Here is an 18,358-nt window from a genome sequence, read left to right on the forward strand (position 1 = left end):
TCTTTCTTAACCTTTACTCCCAATGAACTGATTGCCATTAGCACACGCCCTCTATAGATTTTTTAATCACTAAAATGTAAGCAATAGAGCCATCACTTGAAATTCAACATTTATATAAGGCTATTGAGTACTTCCTACTGTCCACACACTGTGTTAAGGGGATACAGAGAAAGAAAGGAAGAAGATACGGTCCTTAAGGAGAACACAATCTTCTACTGAAGATAGACTAATAAAAGAATAACGATAATACCCTGCGAACTCAGAGAAGGAGCACTTAGTACTTGAGACAGAGAGGAGGTGTAAAGGCTTTCTAGAGGGAGTTGGGAAGTGGCGATTAAGCTGAAGGATTTAGCCAGGGGAGAGTGGGCAGTGGAATAAGGCAAGTGCGGTGTAATGTGGCATTAAGGGCCCTTCAGGCAGAGATCGTGAGCAAAGTAGACGCAGAGTATGTGGGATACGGAAGGAGAAGAGCCCAAAGAAGCAGCGAGAGCTTCAGGAAGCCTCCATACCAAGGAGCATCTCCTTTCTTTGGAAAGAAATGATATGTGAGGGTAGGACTCTGAAAGTGCACACCATTGTTGGATTTCTTTTTGAGAAACTGAATAGTGATACTAGAAAATAGCAGTGAAATGTACATGAATAATAACTTCAGTTCTAATACTGCATGAATATGAATGTGGGCTATCGAAAGAACTGAAGAAAAAAACTGCTATTTCCTTGAGACTTTGGAAGCACAATAAATACCATCGGTCACATGCTTTGCCTGGCCAGGCAATAGTCATATTAACCAGAAGCTGTCTTGTGATGGGCTTGGTCTACGTTTCAAAGGTGAATATGAAAGTTCTGCGCTCCTTTCTTCCTTCAAACTTCAGTGGCCTTGAGAACATTTTCGTGGGGAAGCCCAGATGAGAGTCAAAACTGCAGGGGGACCAGCAGCGTAAAAGATGAGGATGGAGAACAGATGAGATTAGTTGGGAAGCCAAAACTTCCCGAACCTGGCTGAGCTGAGGGTACTGGATCCCAAGCACAGGCCCTACAGCTTGGCTGGGAATAGGAGCAGAAGTCAGTACTGCTTGGAAGACATAATCCCTGAGGAGTGCTGGTGTTAGGTACACTCCTTCTATTTAAAAAAATGTTCTTAAATGTGTATTTATTTTTTAGAGAGAGACAGAGAGACAGAGAGGCAGAGTGTGAGCAGGGGAGGGGCAGAGAGAGAGGAAGACAAAAGAATCCGAAGCAGGATCCAGGCTCTGGGCTGTGAGCACAGAGCTCGACGCGGGGCTCGAACTCACAAACCATGAGATCGTGACTTAGCCAAAGTCGGCAGTTTAACTCACTGAGCCACCCAGGTGCCCCCCCCCACCCCATTCCTTCTATTTAAGATTAACTGTATTTAAAGCTACACAATCATTACTCATTCCAGAAGCCACACATAACAATGTCAACAAACATCAAAACAAAATTCCCTAGCAATTCCATTACCTCCACAGAATGACATCCATTGTTTTGGTATACCTTTTAAATTCTAGCATATATGCCTATAGGCTTTTCATGACCGTAACCATAGCATGAATGACGTTTTTATTTTATTTTATTTTATTTTATTTTATTTTATTTTATTTTGAGAGAGAGGGAGAGAGAGAGGAGAGATCGAGTGGGGGAAGAGCTGAAGGAAAGGGAGAGAAAGAGTCTTAAGTAGGCTTCATGCCCAGCACCGAGCTACTCTCGGGGCTCCATCTCATGACCCTGACAATCATGACTTGAGCTGAAGTCAAGAGTCAGACGCTCAAATGACAGACCGACCCAGCCACCCCATAAATGATATTTTAAAAAACTTACCATCTTCTATGTAATTGCCATGTGGCTGTTTTAAATATTTCCTTGCTTTTTAATAACTGCATAATATTCCACTAAACTTGTCTCTATTGTTGGTCACTCAGGTTGCTTTCATTACAAATAACATATTAGCCGTATCTGTTTTAGGGATCCAGTACCTCTTCTGGAAACATTGAATGGACTCCTTTTTTCACGAAAATCCTGACATTTTCTTCACTTTTCCTTCTGAGGTTCATATGTATCCAAGCCTGAGTCAAGAGGATGTTTTCACTGTGCTGGCTGTTGGACCTACAGGGAAGGTGTGCGAATCTGCAGAATCAGGACAAAATGACAGGGACAAAGGGCTAACGTGGCAACCTTAAGAGGCAAGCACGATGCTCTCAGCTTCAGGGCTTCCTAATTCTGAGTCCCTGGTAGGGTGACCAGCCACCTCAGTGTCCTGGGACCACAGTTTCCTCAGGGTGAAGGACCTGAGAGGGGAACGAATCATTTATGTAAACTGGCCCCGTGTCATAATAGCAGCAACTCAGAGAAAGCCTGCTCGTACGCTGAAATGAGAAACCCTTATCCTTTAGGTAAGAGCCACAATAGATATTTATCTCAGGTTATTGCTCTGCTCCCCCCCAAAAAACATGCATACATTTATTCAGTAAACATGTAAGAAACCCCAGGCACCATTCTAGGCATAAGAGCCCTGGTCTCTGGTTGGCCTGGGTGGCTCAGTCGGTTAGGTGTGGGACCCTTGATTTCAGCTCAGGTCATGATCTCACGGGCTGGTGGGATCGAGCTCTGTGATGAGCTGTGCACTGGCAGCGTGGAGCCTGCTTAGGATTCTCTCTCTCTCTGCTCCTCCCCACCCCCCAAATAAATAAATAAACATTAAAAAAAAGAGAGAGAGAGAGCCTTGGTCCTGTGGTGCTTCCGTTACTGTGTGTGTGTTTTGCAGGGAGAGGAGCAGAAATCAGTGAAAAACAGGCAATAAATGAGGATGGATATGATCAATGCAATGGCAGAAATAAGGTGAATGGAATAGAAACTTTGGGGGTGGGGCTCTGCTGCTCGTTTGCCAGCTGGGAAGATTACTCTGGAGCTACATTTGAGGCAAACCAGTGATGAGAAGGGTCGGTCACGGTGAAGATCCGCAGGCGGCCTTAAGGGCAGAAGGAGCAGAGTGTGTGTGGCCCTGAGTGGAAACCAGTTGGTCTCCCTGGAGGAATTTAGTAAATGATTTTGTGAACGCATTGCAAGGAAGGAATGCTGACCCGGAGGCGGTCTTAACAACCACCCCTTCCGAGTTCAGTTTTCACAAATGAAGATCAAGAGGCCGAGGCTCACTGCCTTGACCATCGTCTCTTGATTCCTAGTCCAGTGCTCTTTCCATCAAGCTATGCCACAGTGCCATTCCTAGCCACTTGGCCTGAGAACTTAATCCCAAGCCCCCCCCCCCGTACAACTGGAATTAAATCAAAGAAATGCATTTGTTTTAGGTGTGAGAAAGACTGGAACTGGAATTGTTTGTGGATGGTCACAAGCGCCAAAACACTGGACTCAAGGAAAAAGAGAGGGATTTGGGGATACAGATCAACCTTTGTTGGCGGGGCCCCCAGCAATTCTGTTGAGGGATGCTTCCGGAACACCAGGTTAGGACAAATACTGCATCCCCAGAAACTGAAAACAAAACTGATCCGTAAGACAGGCAGTTCTAGCGGACCTTTCCACCTGTTCCTGAACTTGGGACTGTTCAGACTTTGAAAGTGCTACAGGTTGAAGAGGTACAGGGTTTGGTCACAAGCAGCCCGAAGTTTAAAGGGCAGAGAGAGCAGGCAGGCGCAACGCGAAGTGTGCCAAAAAAGACAGGTGGAGGAGGCTGGGGGACGCGGAGCAGTGGCGAATTTAGCGACCGACGGAGGTGCAAAGCTGGAAACGTCCGCTCCTTCTGCCCCTTCCTTTCTTTCCCTCCCCACCTGGGTTGGTGACTCAGCCACCCCAGGTTGAAAGAACTGCGATGTAGGCTGTGAATTTGGAAACTCAAAGAGTTAACAGATCAAAAACTAACACAGGGGAGGAGAGAAAGACCACACCCCAAGGGAGTGCGGAGCCAAGTCACAGGAGGAAAATCCTATTGGCATCGAGGAGGCACGGAACCCGCCCCTGGGCGCGGCCTGCAGGGGGCAGGCGATCGCCCAGGAAAGCGGGGGCAGGAGGAGGCCCAAGCAGGTGCACTCGGCAGCCACCCGCAGTTGCAGGGACCCCTCCTGGCACCTCCGCCCGGTGCGCCCTCCTCGGCTCGCGAACCCCGCGCTGCGCTCTGCCGCTGACATGTGCGCCGCCCCGATGCCGCCCCTGGCGCACATCTTCCGAGGGACATTCATCCACTCCACCTGGACTAACCCCATGGAGGTGCTACGGGACCACCTCCTCGGCGTGAGCGACAGCGGCAAAGTAAGCGGGCGCGGGGTCTGGCGAACCCCGACGGGCGCGCGCGCGGACAGGTGGAAAGAGTCTGGCACCTTGCGCTGCGGAGCGAGAGCCTCGGCTCCAGAGTTGAACTTGACTGTTTGACTCTTGGGGAACGCCACAAGAGCCCTGGGGCTAGGTTCGTGGGCTGGCCTGGGAGTAACACGTTCCCAGAAGCTGGGAGCTGTGGAGTACTCACACCCACGATTGGTTAGACAGCCGTCCAGGCTGCGGTGGAAGGGGGAGCGAGGCTGTGCCCTCCCAAGTATTAAGAAATCCCTAATAAACCTGAACCTTGCTTCATTCATCTTTGTGTCTTTGGCGCCTGGCATAGTGCCTCGCACAGGCTAGGCGCTCCGTACGTTTCATTGAATTTATTGTGAAAGAAATAACAGACGAGGGAGTCACTTGGTTAGTGTTGTTTAGCCCTTTCAGTGCATAGAATAAGCAAACAACTGATTTCATTCACTTGATTGCTCAACAGACAATATACCAACGATGCCAGCGAGATGACTTATAATGCTAGAAAGGTAGTCAGAGCGAAATTAACCACGTCCTCCCTACCCTGCCCCCCACCCCATAGCCATTTGCATCAAAGCAAGCAGTTGCGTTTTAAGGCTCAAAATGTCCTCTATGAGTGTGTCTTCTGTACTTCTTTTCCCCAAATCGGGATTTCTACAAACGACCTAGGTAACTTGATGTCTGATATTTACTGTTCATACGCACCGGGCTGGACGCACCGGGCTGGGGGTGGTGACTGCATCAGCAGTGGCTTGGCTAGTTTGGTAAGTGGAAGCCATTCCATTTTTGGCAGAAAAAAAAAAAAATAAAATAAAGACGAGGGTGGGCTTTTCCTCAACTACCAGTCTGGTTAGCAAAAGTACACCTATTTGTGACTTGTCAGCTTGAAGATACCATTCCTGGACTCGAGACGCTTCCGAGTCAGTGACAGTTTTGAATCGTGACTCTTACGTTTGGGGATAACTGAACCCTGTTTTCTTATGATGCTTAAAAATGATTCTCTCTGTGTGTATTCAGGGAGACTGCTGTTGTGTTTCCAAGGTGATGGAACTCGCAGAGCTCCCCCAAATGGGGAGGCTTTAATAATGTCCCCCCCACCCCCACCGAGAGTGATACATTATTGCCTGGTGCATTTGACCCTCAAGTTTCAGGGAATCCTTAGACTTGGGGCTAGTCCCAAGAAGTAAAGCAACAGCGACCACTACTCTGGGGAGAGATCAGAGGTGTTTCCCTAATCACCAGGAGCTGTTCATCTCTTGGGTTTCTATTTAAAAATCAACTTCCCATATCTAGAATTTTACTTGGGAAGATAGCAGACAAGAGGGTGGGTTTGAAGACTGCCTTCACCGGGTAGCGCGTAGTAAGAAAAGGAAGTAATTCACCTAAAAAAAAAAAAAATTACCTTTTCTGGGGGTTTTAGAGAAGAAGAAGGAAAGAGTGTCCCGAACATGCAATTAGCAGTTCAGTCAGGAAGTCTATTCCTCAGCGAGAGCATACTGAAGTTATAAATTTAGAAAAATGCCATTCCTCCACAAAAGAAAATAGCTAGGAATTGAATACAAAGGTGAGTTAATCGAGTGCCTTATGAAATGTCCGAACTGGTAACTGTTGATTTGCTCTTCTAGCTGTAAGGCAGTTGGCTGCAGACTGCGTGTAAGGGAAGAATGTGCCATATATATTCCAAGATTTGACTTCCTCCATTTTGAAAATGGGGCTGCTTTGCCTTTGTAGCTGCTGGGATAATGTTCATTTAAAAAATGTCAAGGTTCTTCCACAAGATTATCTCCCCATAAAACAAATAAGTGTGTGGTGTCATTGTGATGTTTACATTTTTACTGAGCTCCTAAAGCTGTTCACAAACCTTGGGATGATCAGAAACACGTAAGGGTGTTTAAGTGCTGGTTCCTGGGGGTCATTCTCACTCCAGAGAAGGTGAATCTGGAGTGGCCCCCAGGAAATGGCATTCCAGCAAAGGTCCCAGGGCATTTGGATGCAGGTTGTGGGTGGATTTGGGGTAAACAAGGGTATAGGGTGTGTGATGGGACCAGTTGTAGAGGGTCTTGGGACCTAGTTCTCCATTTCAAGCCCAGGTCTGGGGTAGCTTGTCAGATAGAGGGGACATGACTTCCTTTCCTTCTCTCTCTTCCTTCTAGACCTCATCTCTCATTTCCTGTAACTTCATTTAGGACTTAGAGCATGGTAATGACTAACTACTTTTAATTCATTAAGTAAAGCTCATTGAAAATTACATTAATTTTAAAAAATCTCTCGTCAACATCTTAGTATTGGGCATTTTGAATTCAGAGTTAACTCAAGTGACATGTAACTCAAGTGACATGCTCCTAGCAAACCCTTAACCTCTGGCTCACTGTAACATTTTTGCATATTTCCACATGATGGCATCGTGCAGACCAGCAGGTGGAGAAGAAAGCCATGGCCTATGATGCACTATGTGGGACGTGGGGAGGTCACCACATTTCCACTGTGCAGCATCCCAGCTCATGTCATTGGCCCACTGGGACACAAAGATGCACCTGGGAAGAAAGATCTACATGGCATTTGTCGCCAGGCGTGCCAGCACATTGTATTTAGTATATTACTGTGTCATTATTCCCATTACAGATGGGGAAGTTGAGACTTGAGAAAGCATGCTTTCAGAGATGGTGGCATAGCTGGATTTTGAATTAGCAGGGCCAAAGCCATATTCTCTTCACTAGAGCAAGCCGCCTCTGTGAGGCATAGTCCTCAGCCTCAAAGGACTTGCACTTTTAAGCAACAAAGCTTAGACGTGTACCTGTAATAAAAGTGGACTGACTCCTAAACCAAAGACTGGACTCATTGCTGACGACACGTTGATGAGAGAAACATGCAAACCTTGTCCTGCCCTTGTGAAATTGATAACATAGTGATACATTAACAGACTGCTATGACCCATCAGAACTTGAACTAATCAGGGAGTGGAGAGAAGGCTTTCCTTAGTGTCAAGTGACATTTAAATTGTGACCTAAAGGATGAGTAGAAATTAAATAGGTAGGGCAGGAGGCATTGGAGATAGGGAGGGAGCAGCCTGTGCAAAGACCCTGGGGTAGAAAAGAATGAATGCATCGATGTGGTTAGAGTCCAAAGTTCTAGGAGAAGGATAACTCAAGATAAGGCAGGAGAGATAGGCAGGGCAAGGTCTTGGAGTGCATAGGGAGTTGGAGGGCAGAGACACAGATTTGCCATCATCAAATTGTACACTTTTTAATTTTTTTTTTCTTCTTAACATTTATTTATTATTCAGAGACAGAGAGAGACAGAGCATGAGCATGGGAGGGGCAGAGAGAGGAGGCAACACAGAATCCGAAGCAGGCTCCAGGCTCTGAGCTGTCAGCACAGAGCCTGACATGGGGCTTGAACTCACAAACTGAGAGATCATGACCTGAGCCGAAGTCGGACGCTCAACTGACTGAGCCACCCAGGCACCCCAAACTGTGCACTTTTTAAAGGTCATTTTAGCTTCAAGTTAAAGAATGCATTAGAGAGGGGCACCTGGGTGGCTCAGTCGGTTAAGTGTCTGACTTTTGATTTCAACACAGGTCATGATCTCACGGTTTGTGAGTTCGAGCCCCATGTCGGGCTCTGTGCTGACAGAGCAAAGCCTGCTTGGGGTTCTCTCTCTCTCTCTGACCCTCCCCAGCTTACTCTCTTTCACTTTTTTCAAAATAAATAAATATAAAAAAAAGAGAATGCATTGGAGAGGAGTCAAGTGCAGGCAAGGGGATCAGATAGGAGCCTGCTGCAGTAGTTTAGGTGAAATGGATGTGGTTCAGAAGAGAGAGGCAGTGCATTGTGTCAATTAAGATATGAACGCCTGGAGCCTGCTTCAGATTCTGTGTCTTCCTCTCTCTCTCTCTCTCTCTGCCCCTCCCATGCTCATGCTCGGCCAATCTCTCTCTCAAAAAAATAAATAAACATTAAAAAAATTAAAAAAAAAAGATATGAGTATAGTTGATACACAATGTTACATTAGTTTCTGGTAAGAGATGAACTGTTAAGAGTACCTAACTATGTGCATCTGATGAAGTTACTGAACATTTCTGCTTTCCAGTTTCCTCATGTATAAAATAACTAGCGTAACCCCCCCTCATACGGTTGTTGGAGGGCTTACGTGAATTACTAATTGTCAGGTGCATAGAATACCGCCTTGGACGTAGCATATGCCCAGTAAACATCAGTGGTTATCAGCAGTGGAGGTGGAGAGAGGTGGACAGGATTGGTGTCAACTTAGGTCGGGTCAAATGGACTTGATGATATGGTTAGAGAGATAATGTGTGACTCTATTAAAAGGTGTGGTGCGATACTTACTTTTCCAGTTTCCTGGTGTTGGAGGGTGGCCAGTGTTGACATTCTGACATGCAAGAAATTGGCTAAGAGGCTTCTGGGAAATATTTTTCTCCCTCGTAAATATGGGAAGAGTTCTTCCTTTTTTGGATGTTCTCATGTGAAGAGTGGACCTGCTGCCCTTGTTTGAGACGATGAGGAAGAGCTTTAGAGGATTTCAGAGACACTTACCTGGTCTGTCTTTGAACATCATCGAATACATACATGAATAACATCATTGGATAGTTAACTGTCCCGGGAACTGCCCTCCGCCTACTGCCCTCAGACTTTTGCGGGATAATGAAATGGCTTTTTTTTGGTCTACACATCTGTTAATTGCAGCCCAGGGCACCTCTAACTACGGCACTGCTTTTTTTCCAAAAAATCGTATTATTTCAAAGGACTGCTCACTGCCTTTTCCTTTTCCCCATTTCTGTCTTCTCCTTGTTGGCCCAAAATGTCAGTGTCTTTCCAGGCACCCAGATCCTTAGTCCAGACCAGCTTGTTTTCCTCTGGGGTATCTTTGTATGCGCCCTGTCCATTATCATTGACCTTGTCCAGCCTTTCACTTTCTCTTGCAAAACTAATACAGGAGCCTCCTAGCTGTTTGCTCTTCTGCATTCCGATGTCTATTTAATGCCTACTCCTCCTTTAGATCACAATTTAAATGTCACTTGACACTAAGGGAAGCCTTCTCTCCACCCCCTGATTAGTTCAAGTTCTGATGGGTCATGTCAGTGTACCACCAGGTTATCAATTTCACAAGGGCAGGGCAAGGTTTGCCCGTTTCTCTCATCAATGCTCTCCACATCCCCGAAGGCTACTTCCTTGGAGCATGGCGAGCATCACGTATCGCCTCTCATACCACTACCGTCGGCTCTGTGTTGTCTCTGAGATCCAAATGTTCCTGATTGACATTCTAGGGATGACATTATTTGACCCCACCCTGCTTTTCTAACAAATACTTCCTCCTGCTCCGTGTTTCTCCCTGGCAAATGGGAGAGGGATTTCCATGACTCGTTTACACCACGAGGTATCCATGAGCTCAGGGATGTCTATCCCTGCCAACTTCTCACTGTTCCCCAGCACATCGTGTTCTTTTATGCCTCCTTTGTGGGTGCCAATCTCACAGCCCGGAATAGTCCTCCTTTTTATATCCCCCTTTTCACTCCACCTCTGTCAAAATAAAATCTTGCTCTTCCTTCAAGGCCCAGTTCTGATGTCTTCTTCTTCTTCTCAAAAGTTGCCCTGGCCATCCTCCTTCAGTTGCAATAAATTACCCTTTGTTCTCCCACAAAAGTTGGCATATATACTGACACCAGTGTTTTTCTGGTGGTGAGGAGCATGGCTTCTGGAGTCAGACTATGTGGATTCAGACCCCAACTCTGCCTCTTACCTGGATGAATTTTCTAACATATCTAAGCCTTGGCACCTCATGTATAAATTGTGGACAATAATAGCACCCTGAAGGAGTGGTGAGGCAGATAAGACAGAGTGTGTAAAGTACTTGGCACATAGCAATTGCACAATAAATATTGGCCACTGTTCTTATCTTTTCTTTCGGTAAAGTAATTATTTCATTTTTGCCTTTCATTATGCTTAGCTTTATAGAACGTCCTCACTCACTGGGCTAGTGTGAACTTCTTTTACAAATGGGAGGTGAACTGGAGAGAAGGTAACATTTATTAAGTCATACTCTTTGTCAGACTCTGGCAGATTCTTTGTACGTTAGCAATTCTGAGATGAGACCGCATCATCATCGTCCTTTTTTTGCTTCATCATCTGTGCTTTACAAATGAAGAAGGGAGGCTCAGAGAATTGTCTGTCTCAGCTGCGGCCACAGCAAGTTAGTGGCAAAGCCAAGATTCACACTCATGACTGATTTCAAGGTCTGTGCTCTTTCAAGGGGTCCCTCCTGCCTCCTGTCATGAGAAGGGCTGAAACCCTATTGTCCTTAGGGCCCCTCAACATTGACTTATCGTTTGAATGCAAATTAGGTCTATTGAATGTGTTGTGTAGTGTGTGTGTAAAATGTGTTGAATGTGGTGTGTAGTACGAAGACAGTCATGCGTGATGAGTGAAAAAGACATTTATAGCTCCAGAGAGATTTTTTTTTCAAATTGAAGTATAGTTGATACTCAGTGTTACATTAATTTCAGATGTACAGCATAGTGATTCCATGACCCCATACTTTGTGCTATGCTCACCAACACTCACCATACGATGCTATTATAGTACCACTGACTCTGTTCCCTATACTGTACCTTCTATCTCCATGACTTACTCATTCCATAACTAGAAGCCTGGATCTCCCACCCCCCTTCACCCATTTTGTGCATTCCCCTACCTTCTGCCCTCTGGCGACCATCAATTTGTTCTTGGTATTTATGTGTCCATTTCTGCCTTTTTTTTTTTTATTCATTCATTTTGGTTTTTTTAGGTTCCACGTACAAGTGAAATCATATGGAATTTGTCTTTTTCTGACTCATTTCACTTAACATAATACCCTCTAGGTCCATCCTTGTTGTCACAAACAGCAAGATCTCATTCTCTTTTTATGGCTGAGTAATATTTCTTTGTGTGTGTTTATCCATTGATCTATCGATGGATACGCGGGTTGCTTCCCTATCTTGGCTATTGTGAATAATGCTGCAGTAAACATAGGGGTGCAGATATCTTTTTCAAATGAGTGTTTTTCTTTTCTTTGGGTAAATACACAGTAGTAGAATTACTGGGTCATATGGTAGTTCTATTTTTAATTTTTTGAAGAACCTCCATACTGTCTTTCACAGTGGCTGCATCAGTTTACATTCCTACCAACAGTGCATGAGCTTCCTTTTTCTCCATATCCTTGCCAACACTTATTATTTCTTGTCTTTTTGTCTCCAGCCATTCTAACAACGGTAAGACTATATCCCAGAGAGATTTTTTTTAATGTTTATTTATTTTTGAGAGAGAGAGACAGAGTGTGAGCAGGGGAGGGGCAGAGAGAGAGGGAGACACAGAATCCAAAGTAGGCTCCAGTCTCTGAGCTGTCAGCACAGAGCCCAACACGGAGCTCAAACTCACGAGCTGTGAGATCATGACCTGACCTGAGCCGAAGTCGGATGCTTAACTGATGTGCCCCTGGAGAGATTTTTTAAAAGCACAATTGGACTTCTTCTTTGAGGCTTTGAAGCAATGCTGTTGAGTGTGACTGGAGTTTGCCACTCTCTGGTTCTGTAGTGTTTTCTGTTCATGGAATTTCTCTGTAATCATTTTCCAAGGTTGATCATCTCTTGCCTCATGCATGATTCTGACTGACATTGTTTCCTACTGTCTAAAAAGCCATACTCTTTTCCTTTGTGAAGACTTTTTTTTAGTTGACTTTATTATACTACTTTATTAATTCTAAAAGATAAGCTACATTAACTTCAAATTTAACTTCTAATGGAGATCCAGTTTTCAAAATCTTTTGACCCTTGTATTCAGTGCTTCTGCTTGTGAAATGAAGATTTTTTTCCTCCCATGAATAAGTTATTCATGCACTGTTACCTGAGACCATTTCACAACAAACACCTTTGCATCTTTTCTTTCCCTATTGTCCCCGCTCAGGTTGGCACCCGCAGAACACCGGTTCCTATAGCCACAGACCTCTTGCTCTTCCCAGCCTATTACTGGGTTTTGAAGAATTATTTTGACTGAATGAACCTTTCTCAGTTAAAACCCCACTTGAAAACTCGATTGCGCGGATCTCAATTTATCGACAAGCTATTGGTTCACGAGTTAAAAAAAATCTTTGAAGGCTAAAGCAATGATACTGTAGTTCTAATTACAAGTAAGTTCTTCTAGGCTTCCTAGGAATTTTAAAGGCCTGCTGTTCCCCAAAGGCTTACGTGGGCAGAAAAAGTGTATCATGTGATCATACAACCTCTCCATGCACCTATACCCTTATAAACACACTTATAAAACACATTTCTGGAAGGCAATATTAAAATTAAGAGCCAAAATGGAGCACCTGGGTGGCTCCATCTGTTAAGTGACCGACTCTTTTTTTTTAATGTTTATTTATTTTCAAATGAGAGAGAGAAAGAGCGAGAGAGAGGCAGACGCAGAATCTGAAGCAGACCCTTAGGCCTCTAGTTGTCAGCTCAGAGCCCAATGTGGGGCTCAAACTCACAACTGTGAGATCAAGACCTGAGCCGAAGTTGGACGCTTAACTGACTGAGCCACCCAGGCGCCCCAAGTGTCCAACTCTTGATTTCAGCTCAGATCGTGATCTCACAGTTTGCAGGATCGAGCCCCGCATTGGGGACGCGGAGCCCGCTTGGGGTTTCCTGTCTCCTTTTCTCTCCTCCCCTCATCCACAAGCACACACGCACTCTCTCTCTCTTAAAAATAAATAAATAAACGTTAAAAATATATAAAATTGAGAACCAAAAATAATATTTACTTTTGTAGAGTAGGAGCGGAGAGTTAGGGACGTGGAGGAGAATTTTTATGTTGCACATTCTAGCTTTTCAGTGTTAGTTTTTCGTTTTCGTTTTACTTTTATAATTTAATATAATATTTACCATTTTAACGTGTGCACTTCAGTGTCCTTTATTACAGTCACAGTACAACCATTACCATTACCTAGTTCCAGAATATGTTTGGAGCATGAACCATGTAGCAGCCACCCCCTATTCTTCCCCTCCCCCCCTCAGCAACCACTAATTTGCTTTCTCTCTCTAGATTTGCATATCCCAGATGCTTCAAATAAATGCACACATACAGTATGTGACCTTTTGTGCCCGACTTTTTTCACTTAGCTTAATGTTTCCAAAGTTTACCCATTTGGTTGGTTATCACTCTAGTCCTCCTGTTCTCAGGAATAGCTAAGCCCATTTTGTCCCCCTTTTTGTTTGGCACCTCCTTACATCTCTTACTTTTTTTCTTGAATCTCCCCCAAAACCTCACCTTGAAGGCAGGGACTATGACTGTCTTTCTTTCTTTCTTCCTCCTTTCCTTTCCTTCCCTTCTCTTTCCTTTCCTTCCCTTCCCTTTCTTTTCCTTCCCTTCCCTTTCTTTTCCTTCCCTTTCCTTCCCTTCCCTTTCCTTTCCTTCCCTTTCCTTTCCTTCCCTTTCTTTTCCTTCCCTTCCCTTCCCTTTCCTTCCCTTCCCTTTCCTTTCCTTCCCTTCCCTTCCCTTTCTTTTCCTTCCCTTCCCTTCTTTTCCCTTCCCTCCCCTTCCCTCCCCTTCCCTTCCCTTCCCTTCCCTTCCCTTCCCTTCCCTTCCCTTCCCTTCCCTTCCTTTCCCCTCCCCTCCCCTCCCCTCCCCTCCCCTCCCCTCCCCTCCCCTCCCTTCCCTTCCCTTCCCTTCCCTTCCCTTCCCTTCCCTTCCCTTCCCTTTCCCTCCCTTCCCTCCCCTCCCCTCCCCTCCCCTTCCCTTCCTCTTTCTTTCTTTCTTTCTTTCTTTCTTTCTTTCTTTCTTTCAACTTTTTCACTTTTGTATCCACAGCTGTTAGCATATGGTAAGCACTCAGATGACTATTTGTTGGATAAATAAATGGTGTTTGGATTTTTTCACCACATGATAACCAGGATGGAAAAGTTCACTTGAGGAGTCAGCGAAATGTACAGCTAGCTAAAAATATCTTCCAAACAACCAATTGTTTGAACAAGAACTCTGGGTTTTTCTAAGCTAGATGCTTGATACAACGTATTTGGCCACTGGGGGTTGTAATTAGTTTCATGTCCTAGTGAATAATTAAGAACCTGGAAAAGTAGAGTTTAATTGGAACTCTGAGACCTCATAAAATTCTCAAATGCCTTTAGCTCGAACCATGTGAAGGATTCGGAATAATGTAGATTATATAGGACTGCTTATTCCCTTTGGTTTTATATTATGGTTTGTTAAGTGTTCACGTCTTCATAAAATGGTAATTTACTGAAAATATTGCTTTTAAATTGCCACTTACAATTTACAGTGCTGGAACATGCTAGGCCCTCCATGAATAATAACTCTTATTATCCGTCTCCTGCCCTCATAGTACTTACTGCTTTAGCACAAAATCGCCATTCAGTAAATGCTTCTGAGTGAAAGGACAGAATGGTCTGCTATGCTCTCTACGCTATTTTGGGGGGATGCATAGATGGGGCAAAGTTTTTCACCCATACTATTTATTTATTTCTTTTAATGTTTTGTTTTGTTTTGTTTTGTTTTGAGAGGGGGTGAGGGGCAGAGAGAGAGAGGGACACACAGAATCTGAAGCAGGCTTCAGGCTCCAAGCTGTTAGCACAGAGCCCATCACGGGGCTTGAACCCATAAACCATGAGATCACGACCTGAGCCGAAGTAGGACACTTAACCAACTGAGGCACCCAGGTGCCCCTCCTCCATACTATTTAACCTAGAGGTTGTTTTTCCCCTGCCATGTGTAGAAGGGTCTCATGTATGCCTTAACCTGTTGTTTTTGTTTGTTTGTTTTTGTTTTTGTTTTAAGTATAAAACACAGAGAGAAGCCACTCTAGGTCCTCGGGTCAGTGTGAGCACATGAATCTCCTCAAGATCCAGCCTGGTGTGGACTCACAGTCCTGTGTAGCTAGGATGCTTGGAGCTCATAAGAATTGGTAGCTGAAGAAGAAAGAACAAAGGCTTCAAGGGGTTAGGGACAAAACAATGAGCAAAACAGATGCAGGTTCTGCCTTATTTGCGTTCAGAGTCAATAACCACATGAGCATGGAAAAGTATATAATTTCTAAGAAAGAAAAATGCAGAGCACTAAGGAGGTGTGAAACCAGAGGACTTGGCTTATTGTGAAGAGAGGCTTCAAGAATGCAACCCTAAGGAAGCAACATTTGAGTTGAGTTTGAAGGTTGCATGGGAGGTAATTCGTCAGAGAAAGAGGAAAGGCCTATGCAAAGACCCAGTAGGGGGAAACAACTGGAAACTGATGCTGTGGAGGGTGGAGGTGGGGGGGAGGGGTTGGTGGAAATAGATGAAGCCAGGGAGATACATGTCAGGCGATAATAGGCTTTTTTGTTTATCCCAAAGGCAGTACAATGGGAAACCAGTGAAGAATGTTACAGAGAGGAAGGCAGATCAGATTTGCATTTAAAAAAATATATAAACAATAATTGCAGAGTAATAATTATAGGAAAACAGACTGGACTGTGGAACAGGGCAAGTAGGTGGTGATAGAGTTGGAGAGAAATGGGCAGATGTGTGAGACAATAGGGAGGCAGAAATCAATGAGGTGTGGTGACCGTTTGGCTAAAGAGGGCTAGGGACAAGCTTCCCCTGTATTTCAGGCTTCTACAACTGAATGGATGTGTTGGCCATCACTGGTTGAGGGAACAGAAGAAGAGATCCACCCGGGGAGGGCAGATTCAGAGGTCTTTTCTGGTCATGCTGAGTTGAGGCCCCCTTGTGACATCCATGTGGAGATGCCAAGTAGGGGGTGGCTGGCAGGTCTGAATATCAGAGGAGATATCTGAGTGGGAGATATAAAATGTGGAATAAAGTTTGAGAAAAGAACAGGAACTATATTAACCTCGGTGGTTGAGTTTGGAGTAAAAGACTGAGTGAGATGAGAAGGGCAACCCAAAGGTCAGAGGATAACCCCGGGAATGTGGTGTAATAGGAAACAAAGGATGGGGGACAACTTCAAGAAGGAGGGGGGTGCCTGGGTGGCTCAGTTGGTTAAGCGTTGGACTTGGGCTCAGGTCACGATCTCACGGTTCATGGGTTCAAGCCCCATGTCAGGCTCTGTGCTGACAGCTCTGAGTCTGGAGCCTGCTTCGGATTCTGTGACTCCCTCTCTCTCTGCCTCTCCCCTGCCTGTGGTCTGTCTGTCTGTCTGTCTCTCTCAGAAACAAATAAACATTAAAAAAAAAAAAAGAAGGAGGGAATAGAACAGATGGTACATGTCATTGAATGGTAGGAGGAAGAGGAATAATACTGGGAACATGTCCAATGGATTTAGCAACCTGAGGTTATTGGCGACCTTAAGAAGACTTATTTGGGGAAGGGGGCGCCTGGGTGACTCGGTCAGTCAAGCATCTGACTCTTGGTTTCAGCTCAGGTCATGATCTTGTGGTTTCATGAGTTCGAGCCCCACACCTGGCTCTGTGCTGGCAGCTCAGAGCCTGCTTGGGATTCTCTCTCTCTCTGCTCCTCCCTGACTTGGGTGGTCTCTGTCTCTCTCAAAATAAATAAATAAACAAAAAAGAAAAAAGAAAGAAAGAAAACTTATTTGGCTATAGAGAAGATGACAATCAGCTTCATTTGGGTTTTGGAATGGGTGGAAGATAAGAAAATGAAGACAGTGGTCATAGACCACTCTTTTGAGATGATAAATGTGCAATACTTTTGTTTATCCTCTGAGAAAAATAAGGTAGTGCCTTTAATAGTAATAAAATACAAATAAATTATGTATGTTTTATTCTCCCAATTCTTAGGTTACCTGAGTACTTTTTATACAAATGTGCCACTTGTAACATTATATAAGCATGTTGGTATCTCCCGCTCGCCAGTGTTTGAGTGGATATCAAGACATTTGCAAACATGTATGTGCCAGTGCTTAGACGTGGTTGCAGCCTTCTTAATAATCATTTTGCACTCTTATCTCAGAAATGTTACTTACCGTCTCGGCGTCACCAGAATTCCTGGTATTCGGTAGTATTTTTGTTTTATAGTACAGGATGCCAGCAGCGAAACTGTTTTCATTTTATTAAGATCTAACAGGAAAGGCATAATTTTTCCTTGAGTTTGAGATTTTTTTTTGAAATTAAAACAAAAATAAATAAATAAAACTAGAAAAGACCATAAAGCCAGATGTTTCCTTTATTTAAAAATGCAGTCAAGTTTGCAGGAAAGCATTTTTGGACTTTCTCTAAGGTACCAAGAAAAACCTCTCCCCTTCCATCCCTCCTGGTGGATGACTTTGAAAAGGAGATTTAATCCAGCTGAGAAAAACAACTCCTGAATGACTCATATTAAGGAGAATTGCAATCTATACATGTTTGAACACAGGCTTGTATAATCGTTCTGTTTTTTTTTTTTTTTCTTTCTCTGTCCAGATAATCAAGTAGGAAGCAGGAGAAAAACAAGAAGGCTTACGCTAGATTTATGTCAATTGAAATTAGAATAAGGAGAATTACACATGTAACCTAGAAAGGATTGGGTGCTTCCAAAATGCCAAAGCATTGGGCAGGTAGAGTAAGAAGGCAGTAAGATGAAAGGATATGGAAACAAAATGAAGTGACAAATAGTAATATAAACCCACATCAGTTTACATTTAGTCATGCCTTTGGGCTTCGCCATCGTTTTGTCCACACCCCAAATACCCTTACCTCTCATTCTCCCATATGTATGTATACCTTATCCATCACCTCCTCCAAAAAGCAAACTCATTTCTCTAGTCCTCACTGATTTCTCCCTTCTCTTGAGTTTTCTCAGCTCAGTCTGTAATGCCAGTTTGGACTTTACAAATATGCCACCGTGCACGGTTCTCAGTTTCCTATATGCACTTAAATTTTATTTCCCCAGCTAGAATATAAACTTTTTTTTTTCATTCTTTTGATGTTAACTTACTTTTGAGAGAGAAAGAGCATGAGCAGGGGAGGGGCAGAGAGAGAGAGAGAGAGAGAGAGAGAGAGACAGAATCCAAAGCAAGCTTCAGGCTCTGAGCTCTCAGCACAGAGCTGGATTGGGGCTCGAAC

The 18,358-nt window shown here is 44.3% G+C and overlaps 1 protein-coding gene across 1 annotated transcript in view; it reads left to right on the forward strand.

Annotated features, from left to right (window-relative positions):
- The first annotated feature begins 3,836 nt into the window (after positions 1–3,836).
- The window catches only part of GDA (guanine deaminase), an 80,841-nt gene continuing 66,319 nt past the window's right edge, over positions 3,837–18,358 (forward strand). Inside the window, exon 1 of the mRNA XM_042913656.1 lies at positions 3,837–4,278. Coding sequence (XP_042769590.1) covers positions 4,156–4,278 — 123 coding nt within the window. The 5' untranslated portion in view covers positions 3,837–4,155. The remainder of the gene's footprint in view (positions 4,279–18,358) is intronic.

The sequence above is a fragment of the Panthera leo genome, chromosome D4, assembly GCF_018350215.1.
Source record: "Panthera leo isolate Ple1 chromosome D4, P.leo_Ple1_pat1.1, whole genome shotgun sequence".
Taxonomy (NCBI): domain Eukaryota; kingdom Metazoa; phylum Chordata; class Mammalia; order Carnivora; family Felidae; genus Panthera; species Panthera leo.